Raw genomic sequence first — 12,260 nt, 5'->3', positions numbered from 1 at the left:
TAGCCCATATCAGTGAATAAATCTGCCCTCATGGGTTGATAACTTCAGTGCCACTTTAGGTGGATAGCATTTTTCTTCATTGGAGACCCTTTAAAATTTTGTGAAATGGAAGCCATGACTGTTTATCCTTAAGATTGATTATGGAGCAAGCTAGTCTAAAAACTGCCTTTTAATTGTATGTGTTGGAACCAAGTAATTGGTTATGCAAACATCAACATATGCATACTGGGTCTGACAAAACCTACCTCGCTCCATATCCTGATTTGTGCCTTGGTCACTGGTAGGAGGGAAGTAAAATCAGGACGAGTACAGGACATCTTCACCTGATGCGTTCCTGTTTTGTAATCTAGGAAAATCATATAATATATAATACATGATGATTTAGGGAATCCCAGAGCAGTAACTGCACTATAAACAATTGTGGTTGAGTGTTTGCTGTGACACCCTTTGGTGGCTGCCAGAAACGTAAGTCTCTGTTTTGACTTTCCAGTAGAATTCCTTCGTCAGCAGTTGCAGGATGCCCTGCTGTGCTGTTTCAGGGATATCTGTGCTCAGTAAGATGCTACCTCTGTGCATATCCTTAGGGCTACCTTTTTGCTCTTACACTGAGTAGTACTCAGCAGTCTGTGTGTTCTTAAAGATGTTAATGACAATGGGAAATAAAATGCAACACATTGTTGGGAAGGGCTGCAGTGATGTTTTGTATTTGCATGTTTGATTTAATATATTTCTGAGTTTTTTTAAAAAAACAAACTATGGTATGTTTCCTGTTAAGTTTTTCTGTAAATGAGAGTGCTAGTGGGAAGTGCACAGCCAGAAATTACCATTTATTTATATATTGTGTGCCCAGGTTAAGGCAGTGAAGCAATTTAGTGTCTCAAATGTTCATGTCATGGAATGCTTAAATTATTAATATTATAAGGTATAGGCTTTAAGTACAGTTTTTTCTTATTACAATTAAAAAAACTGAATGAAATGAGACTGTCATGACTGTTACTGGTATCACAGCTTTCCAAGAAATTCTATAATATCACTTTGTAGTATTTCATGCAGAGGTTAGGTAACAGCTAAGGTAATAAACATTCCTGGAGACTTCAGTAAGACTAAATTTTATTAGTTCATTTTTGCTGATGATAAGCTAGTTCTCACTATTTGATTAAATAAACACTTTTAAAAAGTTGATGCCATTTGTCCCCCACATTTCAGAAAGAGTTTCCTATTTACTGTAATTAAACATGGATTTTTGCAGGTCTTGGACATTCTGATTTCTTACCATTTTTCAGCTCTTGAATGGATATCAGATTCTGTTTCTTTCAGGTTTTTCCTCAACTTTTGGCACCTTCTTAAGCAGATCAAGTACTTTGATACTAGTCATCCTCTGCCCTGTGTGTTTCTAATTCTCTGAATGTTAAGATATCTGAAACCATACAGATAATGGATAAAACTAACATCTACCAAAAAGAATTTCAGTTGTTGACACCCTCATACTTCATTTGCTTTTTACTTTTTTTCCTTTTCTTTTTTCTTTCTCTTCATGCTAATCATTATCTGGCTATGAAAGGATGTCGGCTCATCATTGGGGGAAGGCTTTTGCGAAAAGGTGGGTTTTGTGTTGTGTTCCAAATGTAGTTGGTCTTGGGTTCAGTCCCTCAGTTGCAGTAAGGTCTCTCACAAATGGAGATGTTTTACTTAATTTCCTTCTGGGTTGAGTAATAATAGGGTGGGGCTGAGGGGAGGAGGAAAATGCTTTGTTTTGGGGTTTTTTTAATGACGAAGGTTGTCCTGTTAGCTTGAAAATGGATGGTGCAAAAAAAGAACAAACATTTCAAGTATTTAAAAGATTCTTAAGTGCAACCTGACGCATGCCAAGATATGGAAGAAAGTGCTTTATTGTCAGGAGTGGATTTCAGGAAACTTCTTTTAAAAGAGGTGGTAACTGGCAAACCTGAAGTTGCACAAAGTACCCAATTTCCTTGCCTCAGTTTCCCTCTACAGTGTAATGGTCTTACTTAACATGAGGACAGATATTTTGGGAATCACTCAGCCCTGGTGAGTTCATTTGCAAGTGTTATTCTTACACAGAAAACACCTCCAGGAAATAGAACTCACCTACCACAATGTATGGAAACTTATTACAAATAAACACATGCTGATTTTATGTTTTTAAGACAAAGCCCGTGTCTTCTTGAAACCATATAAATGCGGACCTGGAAAAGAAGCTTGAAATTGAACAGAGTTTTGAGGGGTCAGTGTAGTGAGGAAGGCAAAATCTGTAGAGTTGAGGGAAAAGACAAATGACATGCATCTCAGTTTGGAAAGCAGAGGATGCTATTGCCATTTCTCTGGGCTGAGATTGGCACTGTTAACCTGTTTGCTGAGGAAACTGTCCTGGGAAGTACTTGAGCACAGCCAGATGCTGTACAAGCCAATGCATGATTTGAGCTTTTATTGGACCACCTATATTTTGCTTTTTGCCTACACCATTTAACTTTCCATCTGCCTATCATGGCTTCTTGAAAATGACTAGGTTGGGAGAAACACTTTCACTCAGTTTTGAGTTTATGCTCTTCATTTCCATATGCAAAAGAAAATCCATGTTGAAATGGACAATCTGTTTTCTGTGGTTTTTAGAAAGCTTGTTGTCTGTTCCTTATAATAATGTAACTGACAGAGGAAGGACTTGCTGATAGATTTATTTATGTAAAGTGGAATATAGTCCAAATTAGATATGGTTGCAAATGGCTGGATTTGTACAGAGTGAAACATGGCTTTGAGCAAATCAGTTGGAGAGAACTGAACTGCTTAGGAACACACAGCTTGATACTTAAAACCCACAGCTGAAAAAGGTCATATTCTTGAAAAGAAATGATCTGGGTTGGGGTGGAAATGCAAACCTCCATACAAGGAGATTGTGTTCAGTTTATCAACCCTAGTCCAAATGAGTTCACAGCTTTTAATGCTGCCCTTCAAATGCAAAGCTAGGAAGCATGAAAAAATTGTAGGACACAAGTAATTTCTCAACAAGAGGACAGTGAAGCTCTCAAGACACAATTACTGGGTGGAATAGAGTTTGTTAGTATAACAGAATCTTTCATTTTCCTGATAGTCCTTATGTGAAGTAGGGTATGAGATCAATTTTGGCTAACCTGTTCTCTGGCTTGCAGCTATGTCATGCCTGATGCCCACATCTCAGCTGCTTCTTAGGCTAGCTCGGGACTAACAGTGTTTTAGTTCAAGCACAAGGCAGCACAACTACTGTGATATCAGTCAGCTGTGTGGTTCAAAAGCTGTTGAATTCAAGTTGTTGAATCTGTCTGCTGGAGAGCCTAAGCTAACAAGCCCTGCTGGGAGGCAGTCTGGTTCCTGCTGAAGCCAGCTTGTGCTGAGTGCCCAGGTGTGGAAGGGCGGTAGTTTAAATAGTTCTGATACACTTCTTTTTCTGAGGAAAGTTATCAACTCACTGAAGTGCAATGTAAGTACTACAGTATTCCTGGGATGCTGTACTTGAACTGAAATGAACCTTCCTATGTATTTCCAAGAAATATCCTTATGGCCCTGTACAGAACATCCTGGTCCCTGATCACCAGGGGTAGCAATGTTAGGAGGATGTTAGCATCTAGAATCAGCAGTTGCTGCTTTTTTCTAGCTGGTCTGAATAATTTGACACTGAAAGGTATGAAAGGAGCTGACAGAGAAGTTCTCTATGTTGTGTGTTGCAAGGTTTGTTAGAAGTCAAAGTTTAGGGAAATACAGAGGATTGGCATTACTGTGCTAGTACACACAGGGGTGACTAAGGTGGCCTGAACAATCAGCACCAGCCTGACATTAAGGACATGCAAAATACTGAAATTGTTAATATAGGATTTCCCAGACTTTAGTAGGTCCTTCAGTTGTTGACTGCTCATCATTCCTTTCCTTGAGAATTACTGATTGATAAACACCCAATTGTTGCAGGTCTCAAGATATTATTGAGAACACTGAATTATTATCAAGCCTTGAATTTTTACTGGATGTTGTTACGGATTGCTTCTTGTTCTTGTGCCAGTTATTAGTGGTTTGGAAAAAACGTGTACTCTTGCTCCTGAAAACTGTAATAAAATTGCTAGACTATGAAATAGGGCAGGATGGGCCTCTCATTAGGAACACTTGATATTCTGCATGAAAAGAAACTTTGCATTTCACTTCAGCCAAATGTGATCATGCATGTAAGGATCCAGGAATGAGAAGCAGTAAATCAGGGTTGGTGTTGGGTGGTCAGGTACAGATGGTCTTCTGCAAAGAGGATTAGTTCTGCCCCTGTGAAATCAGTGGGGTGTTGAACAGAAGATGCAGCCTCTGTGTTTAGTCCTGCTGCACCTACTCCTGGTATGGTAGATCCATGCCTACCATGAGCCCCACAAAAAGATGTTGGAAAAATAGAGGAGGGTTCTCAACAGAAGTACAGGAAGTGTTTCCTTGTCTTTAATCATTCCTACACCAGCCTGTTTAGGGTGCTCAATATACATATCACTGAAGTGAAAAGGTATTGTGATCCTAGAAATTAAGTACCTCTATAGGAAGTGCAAATCTTGTGGCAATTCAGTAGCCAGGCAGTAAGGAGAAGCTAAAGCCAGATTGATACTAAAACATTGTATGGTTTTTAAAATAGTAACTATTGAAGCAATTTTCTAGGAGTTGCCATAGACTCCTATCAGTAGCATTTCTTAAATGAAAGTATTTTTAAAAATAATTTCATCACAATTGTTGCATTCAAACTAACAAATCAAAGAAGCTAAGATGTGAGAGTATATGGTCATATGGTTATGTCAGGCAAGTGAAACTTGCCAAGTGTCATGCAAGCACGGATTTGTTCATTTGTGCCTGTACCATGGTTGTTAGCTCTTGAGGTATGATCTCATCCTCACACTACAGTGATTTGCAGACTGAATGTTGCTGTATGCCAGTTTCCTGGTTGTCCCAAATGGGTTTCAGCAAGAGGAGTAGTAGTAGAAGAGCAAGATCTGGGGTTTCTGGGATGACTATGAATTTAATGTGTCATCTTTGGTGGAGCCAGCTATTTGTTCCACGTTTGGAGGCCCCTAAACATTTCTAACTAATACTTTAATGAGTGTGGTTGGTGTATGGACCTCGACCATGATTTAAGAATGTAAGAGGGCACCTGCTCTTTCATAAACAGGCTATCAGGAAGTGAAAAAATACTTAAATCTTAACCATGTGATCTAATGAGTAAAGACTGTTATAGATAATATATGACCATTCCTTTTTGCAATCAGTAGCTGTTCAGGGAAATGAGAGTGAAAGAAACTTGAAAGATTGCAGTGTCTCAAATCTCTGTAACTGGCTTTCAGGTTATCAATATTCAAGGTTTCAGTACATTAGGTAAGATTTCTTCCCTTGTTCTCCAGGTCATCCTGGGTGTTTTCAGTCATGTGGGTCTGTAGGAACACAAGTTTAGTACCACAGAAAAGAAAAAAAAACCTTTTTTAAAATTAGTATAAGTTGCCAATAAGGGTTAACGATTTGTGATCTTAGAAAATCTGTATTTGTGTTTCCTTTCCAAAGGCTTTCTGCACTAGTTATGCACAGTAATGCAAATGGGAGATAATATTAAACAGCTCCATATTTTGTACCTGATCTGGCAGTCTATGTAAGTTACTTAGAAATGCTCAGTTGTTGCTGCAGTGCACATGATGTTCCACTGTCTTGACCAGGTGATGAGGTGAACGTTGTGTCATGTGAACTGGGCACCACTTTATTGCCCCCATCAGAACAAAGTCCAGTGTGAGTGTGAAGTTTCAGTTGGGTCCTTTGAAGGTTTCTTCAAAGGCATTGCTGATGTTTTTGAATGTTGTATGCTTCTCATCACTAATGTGTTTTGTCTTTATTCCTCAGCCTTACCGTGTATGTTTTTGTTGCAGCACACGTCCCATGGAGACGGACGGCAGGAAGTTTCCTCTCGAACTGGGCGCTCTGGAGCTCGCTGCAGGAACTCCATAGCCTCCTGTGCTGATGAGCAGCCGCATATTGGAAATTACAGACTCCTTAAAACTATTGGAAAGGGGAATTTTGCAAAAGTGAAACTGGCAAGGCACATCCTAACTGGCAGAGAGGTAAAGTGGTATGGGTGTAAACAGCAGTGAGTTGCTCTAGGTGTGAGGGTGTTCTTGGAATAGCATCATCTAAGTCGGTGAACATAGAGCACATTTTACTAGAGAGATTGCCACTGATGTAGAAAAAAGCAGAAATTGAAAACTATTTTTTTAGTAACGATTACAAAACAATTTCTCTTGGAAATGGTTTAATAAACTTGTATTTTTGGCAAGTCTCTGTCCAGCTGAAGTATGTTAAAGTTTGCTACTAATATTATTGGATAAATCCTCCATTTTTAAAAACCAGATCAATATACAGCAATTAAATAAGCTTGTTGGAAAGACTGCCTCTTAGTGTCTCTATACTGCAGTTATTGGAGGCGAAGTCGGGCATGAGAACTAAATGCTGTCTTAATTATGTTCCAAGTAGCCCAAATGCAGTATTTTCTTGCCAGAGCCATGTATCTCCCAGGAATCCTAGGGTGGATCATCCCATGGTGTCTGCAGTGCTGGGTGGCTTTGGGAGGATGCTTCAGTTTGTTCAGGGATAGTCTGTGTCAGTGACAGTTTGCTCAATGTGTGCAGTATAGACCAGCTTTCTTTTGCATCTCTTCTTGGAGTCGAACTCAGCTCCGTATTCAGTTTCTGCATGCCACTGCAATGTAATTAATCACTTGCTCTTAATGGTGGTTCTGATTTGGTGAGCTATAGTCCTGTCTGCTTGTTAAAAGAACGTGTTTCTTAGTGCTGTTTTATTAAAAGCAACTTTGAAGTACTGAAAGAGGGAGAAGCACCTTGCTAACCTTTTCTTGCCAAACCTGTCTGATGAAGTAAATGTTTGCTGATACCAGCAAGGACTTTTACAGAAGCTGTGTTGCTGACTGCAGTGCTTTAAGGGAATTTCTCTTCTGAGCTAATACAGGGTTTAGTAGCAGGAACAGAGGGAAAAAGAGGGGAGACATTGTTTTGCAAGAGCTGTTGAGATAGATTTTTTTTTTTTTTTTTTGACTAACAGTTCCCATTGTTTTCTGATGTTAAAGTTAGTTCTCATTTGTAGACAAAGTTTTTGGTTAATTCCTTTCCACTTAAGTTCCCTCCTTTTTTTTACTGATACTTAAGATGGGATATGCAAGCACTTGGTTAATATTTCTTTGCTATTGTTATAGGTTTAGAACTTGGAGATAGATATGTGTCACACTTTGAAAAAAGTGAAGTACATTTTTCTTTACTTGCAGATAACTGTGTTGACCCCTGGTTCATCATTTTTGTTTGAAATTTCAACAAATAAAGGGAACAGTGTAAAATTTTTAGCTAAATTTGGAAAGGTTTGAATATTAAGTTTCTTCCACTCTCACAGAATTTATGTAGTTCGATCAATTCAGAGCATAAATACTTTCTGGGTTGTGACCATTGGAATGAGAGTTATTCCTTAGAAGGGAACAATTAAACTAATTTTATAGGAATATCTTCAAGATATTTAATTTTTTTTTTTTTAGGAGGGAGAAGAGTAAAATTTCTCTTCTTGCTAGATAAACTGTACAACATTGATAATTTTAGATGTCTGTGACCAGAATTATTTCCAATATTTTGGATAGCAATTTCCCCAATGTCATTACTTCACCCTTGCCCTTAGAGAAGTATTTATCTGATCAATCTTCAGATTGTGCTAGCCTTTCTCGTGGCTGTTAAATTGATGTGTTTTGCTTGTGATCAGCAGCAGCACCAACCTTGTATGTTGAATCTCAGTTTCATTGCTAACTCATCTCCAAGGTTGTTTAAATTGGTTTTCCAATTTGTATTTGATGGTGCCTCTTAACTCCTTCAACAGTCTTAAACATTATGCTTTGACATCCTGTGCCAAGGCCACTGATACAGATATTAAACAAGACTGGTCCCAAAATTTTGTCCTTGAAAAACTCTTACTCATTTATTTCCAACCTAATATCTCTTTAGCCTCTTTTTTTAGGAAACAAACAAACAAACAAAAACAACTCTGTGCACTTTTCAGCTTATCTAGGTGAAAAATTTCCATTCATCCTCTTAGATGAGGCTTTTCATTAGTCCAGGTAGTCATATCTTGTGTGTTTCCATAGGGTACAGTTAACTGTAGGAAAATATGTTGAATTTAAACCTTCTCTTTCCTTGTTTTTTCCCTGCCAGTTTTGAGATCAGGAATTTTATGATGAATTGGAAAAAAAATGTCTGCTCATTTCTAAACCCTGCTGTGCTGTTCTGTTCTTGGTAGATGCTAGGAACCTGTGCTGCAAGAATGCTTTTTTTTCTTTCTCCTTTGAAAACCTGCCTCTTGTAAGAGTTCCAGGGTCATATTCTCAGCCTGGCCTCAGCCAGATGGCACTTAGCTTTCTGAATTTGTGATTTCCTGCTTTACACACTTTCTCCTGCAGCCTGTTCTGTCTTTGCTTCTGTTCTTTTTTCCATCTTATGTACCAAAACCTAAACTAAATGCTTAGTTTGGGAGTTACACTTAAATGAGTTTTCAGCTCTGCTAAATGAGTTTTCATCTCTGCAGCAATGTTCTTGCTGTATTTGAACCACACTTATCTTTTCCTTGTTATCTGTGTCTCTGTTCTGAATGTCCTTTTAAGTGACCATGTCAGGTTCACTTTTTGGCAATTCCTTCTTTATATCTCTGTGCTGAGTAGCTTCCAAATCCTGAAGCAGATCAGCACTTTTCTGTCACTTCCTGGGAGGAGGATATGTTTGTTTAAGCATTCTTTTAGAGTAGTTGCTCATCTCCTTGCATCTGGAGTCCTTCCCTGGGAATTTTCCTGTTGCTTGAGATGAAGATTTCATATTTCCAACTGGAAGTTGGAAATTCTAGGACTCTTTTTCATTTCCATTTTTAGTGTGTCTGCAGGATGCATAATGAGTGCCCATCTTCAAATTACTGAAAGGAAGAAATGTTTAGCCCTTCAGGGGATGATCAGAACATCAGCCTAATTTGGGGGGGTTGAATTGTCTTGCAAGGAGCGTGTGGCCAGAGATCAGCATCACTGCATTAGGGCTGGTGCTTGGACACACCATCCTTCTTGGTCCTCTGCCTAGGAGAGTGTTATTTGTAGGCTGTCTGCCCTTTTGAAACCACAAGTCTTCACTGTCAATCTGCTTTTCTTAATTCTTTACTGCAATCCATGTATTTTCTGTTGTAGTTTTATCAAAAGGTGTTTCCTCTGACAAGTTTTCTGTACCTGCCAAAATGAATCTAAAATATAAAACTACCTTCTGCTATTATTGAGGTAGCCAAAATTATTATGGACCCTTCTGTTTTTTTAAAGATGTCTTCCGTTAATAGGCAGGGAGCCGAAGTTTCCCAGTGAGGCTGAATTCTTTCAGAACCCATGTCTGACTCCAAGGAATCTATTGTCATCTTCTTTCTGTTCTTCTCTTGGAAAAAGTGAAATTTAAGAGGGAGAAAGCATTCTGAATAGTAGCAGTTTGGACAATTTGCTCAGTGTCCCAAACTCTGATTTCTTTAACTCCCTTATTTCAAATCATGTAGGGGAAATGTTTTAAGTCACATTATTGTGAATGGTGGAAGCAAACTCAGTTTTAATTCTATTAACTATTTCACACAGAATATCATGGCAGTGGTGTAATAGTGTAGGTGGACTTGCATTTTTCCAGCACTGGCCCTAGCTCACAGTACATGAAACCATTCCAAATGCACTTTATGTAAAGAGAGCAAAGGTTCTGCTTTGAAAGGCAATTTAATGTTTTGTTAACTGTACTTAGAAAATTCTCCATTTAACTTTCTCAGGCTTGTCAGAACTGTTCTTGAGGGCAGGCTGCCTTTGGCTGTGATTTGGAGACCTTATCAAGGCACCTGAAGTTGTTCCCTGTTCTGATGATGGGTTCAAGCTCTCACAACCCAACCCGTGTTAACACATTGTACTCTCAGTGTTCATGTGGATAGGAATTCTCTAAATTCATCCTGCCTTTAGGGCTATAATTAGTGCACTGAACAGGCCTGAGAGTCTGTCTTTTGGAAAACTGAGATCTGTACCTTCCCTGCATCTCCAGGGCTGAATTTGTTTGACAGTGTCAGAGACCTTTCTGGTGATCTGGCACCAAGTGCACGCTGAGGTGAGCTGGTTTTGCAGTAACATGGCACCTTAAGGCTTGATGGGTTGAAAAAAGTTTACATCTTTTAAAGATTGACCAGAATGGTACAGTCCAGAACAAAAATGCAAACTTTTCTGCGTGGAATGTGCTTACTAAGTGAACAGCTATGGGTAGTCTTGGGGCACCAGGTCACTTTCAAATAACTTTATCTTCTGTTGACAAAGGCAGTGCTCGCTACATCCAGCATTATAAGAGTCCAGCATTATAATCCAGAAGTACAAGAGATTACAGGAAGCGAGTAACTTTGAACTATTGTCACAAAGTTAACAACAGGCAAAAAGGTAGAGATAAAAATCTTTCTTGGTTTCGTACACAGCTGCTAATATAAAAATACCTGTTGCTTAATGTCTTTCTCTCTTGTTTGTATTTTGAAGTGATTTCTCAAGGTTTTGCAATGGAATTTTGCCTCAGGAAATAGTGATCTATAATTTCAGTAGCTTGCCTTAGAAGAAAACACTCCCCAGAGTAAAAGCATTCTTAGATGGCTTCTCAGTCATGTCTCATCGTATCTTGCAGCTAGAAGAGCTCAAAATAAATCTTGAATATCAGTTTCAGAAAACACCATATCCATTATATAATTCTGTGATGCACCCAAGCGTTGAACACTGTTCCCCTCTTACCCTCTCCATCGTGACAATCCATCCCTGTGTTTTTGCACTTGAATGTAGGGATATAAATTGGCTTTGATATAAGATATTCTTTATTCCATATGTCACCAACCCCAAGTTAATGAGGTGACAAAGATAGCTCAAAGTGATGCAGAGAAATGGGAGCTGTGGCATGGGAAGGAGCAGCATCTACTGTTTGAGCCAAAAATTGAAGTGGAGTTGAAAGCCTTTGCTTTGCACCAGGGAGGTATTATAATCAGCTGAGTTGCAGCACCTTGCCTCTTTAAGAGGCACCATCTCCTTCTGTAGAGCTTATTCTGGTATGTTTAGTCTCTAATTTAGAAAGGAAAAATACCAATTGGTGTGTAATTCTAGGAAGATTCTCATTTCTTGTTCTACTTCGTCCAGTATCCAAACTGCATTGCACTGAAGTTTCTGTTGCCTATTCATTGCTTCAAATCTTCAGGGTCTGAGTAGTTAGCATGGTATGGAATTTCTCTTCTGCTTATTATGTGAAATTTTTATTTTGTTCTTTAATATTTCTGTGCAGCATTTACTTAAAAGAAGAGAACAAGTAAAGTAATGTACTTACCCAAAGTGTTGTACTACGGCCAACGTGTTTTTGTTGATTTCCAAGTGATACTTTTTTAATACCCATCAGGGAGGAAATTGACACAAATATTTAGTGAATTTCCAAAGATGAATTTACTTCTTGCCAAATTTGTGTGGAAATGCTTTCAATATGCTCTGAAATCTCTGCTTTTAGAAACTGCCAATGCCCAGTCACTACTGTGTAATCTGTTGTGTAATTTTACTGTGTAAATATTATCTGTAGGCGCACTGCTCTCTATCGGGGCACTGTCTGCTGTTGGAGCTTCCACTGTCATGAGGTCTTAATGTCAAGTCAAAGACTCAGCAAGCTTCTCATCTTAATATCCTTAAAATACCAGTTTTTTTTCCATTCCTGCTTCTAGTTTAAATACAATAATATAATTTGCAGAAGGAACTTAAGAGTTTTTTGTGTAATTTTCATGTTTTCCATGTCTGTTACTGGATTTGAGCATGTTGTAATAACGTGGTATTGTTCCTATGGAAAATACTGATCATGAACTCTTCCTTTAGGTTGCCATAAAAATAATTGACAAAACACAGCTGAACCCAACTAGTCTACAAAAGGTATGTTTTTACCTTTAATCTTTCAACTGTATTATGACTTGTTCGCTTCCTCACCTCCTTCCATTAACCCTGAATGCCTATGCTGGAGAATCTGAAGCATTGCATACCTTTGCACACGTCTGACCACTGTATTTAATAACTGGTTTTGTAACAGATACTTCTGACAACCCTGCAGTTGTTCAAGCTGAACTCATACAGAACTGTAAACTGAGAAAACAGTGGTATTTGCCACTTCCTTTGTCTT

General features: G+C 38.6%; 1 protein-coding gene across 15 annotated transcripts in view; it reads left to right on the top strand.

Annotated features, from left to right (window-relative positions):
• Nucleotides 1-12,260, top strand: part of MARK3 (microtubule affinity regulating kinase 3) — a 65,535-nt gene that overhangs the window by 7,182 nt on the left and 46,093 nt on the right. For 10 of the 15 annotated variants that reach the window (XM_053944477.1, XM_053944475.1, XM_053944471.1 and 7 more), the window contains exons 2-4: nt 1,562-1,600; nt 5,919-6,110; nt 11,963-12,016. In XM_053944477.1, the coding sequence (XP_053800452.1) occupies nt 1,562-1,600; nt 5,919-6,110; nt 11,963-12,016 (285 nt within the window). The remainder of the gene's footprint in view (nt 1-1,561; nt 1,601-5,918; nt 6,111-11,962; nt 12,017-12,260) is intronic. The other 5 variants (XM_053944474.1, XM_053944480.1, XM_053944482.1 and 2 more) reach the window with 1 other exon arrangement.

This window comes from Vidua chalybeata, chromosome 6 (assembly GCF_026979565.1).
Source record: "Vidua chalybeata isolate OUT-0048 chromosome 6, bVidCha1 merged haplotype, whole genome shotgun sequence".
Taxonomy (NCBI): Eukaryota; Metazoa; Chordata; class Aves; order Passeriformes; family Viduidae; genus Vidua; species Vidua chalybeata.
This window is presented reverse-complemented; position numbering and strand designations above follow the sequence as displayed.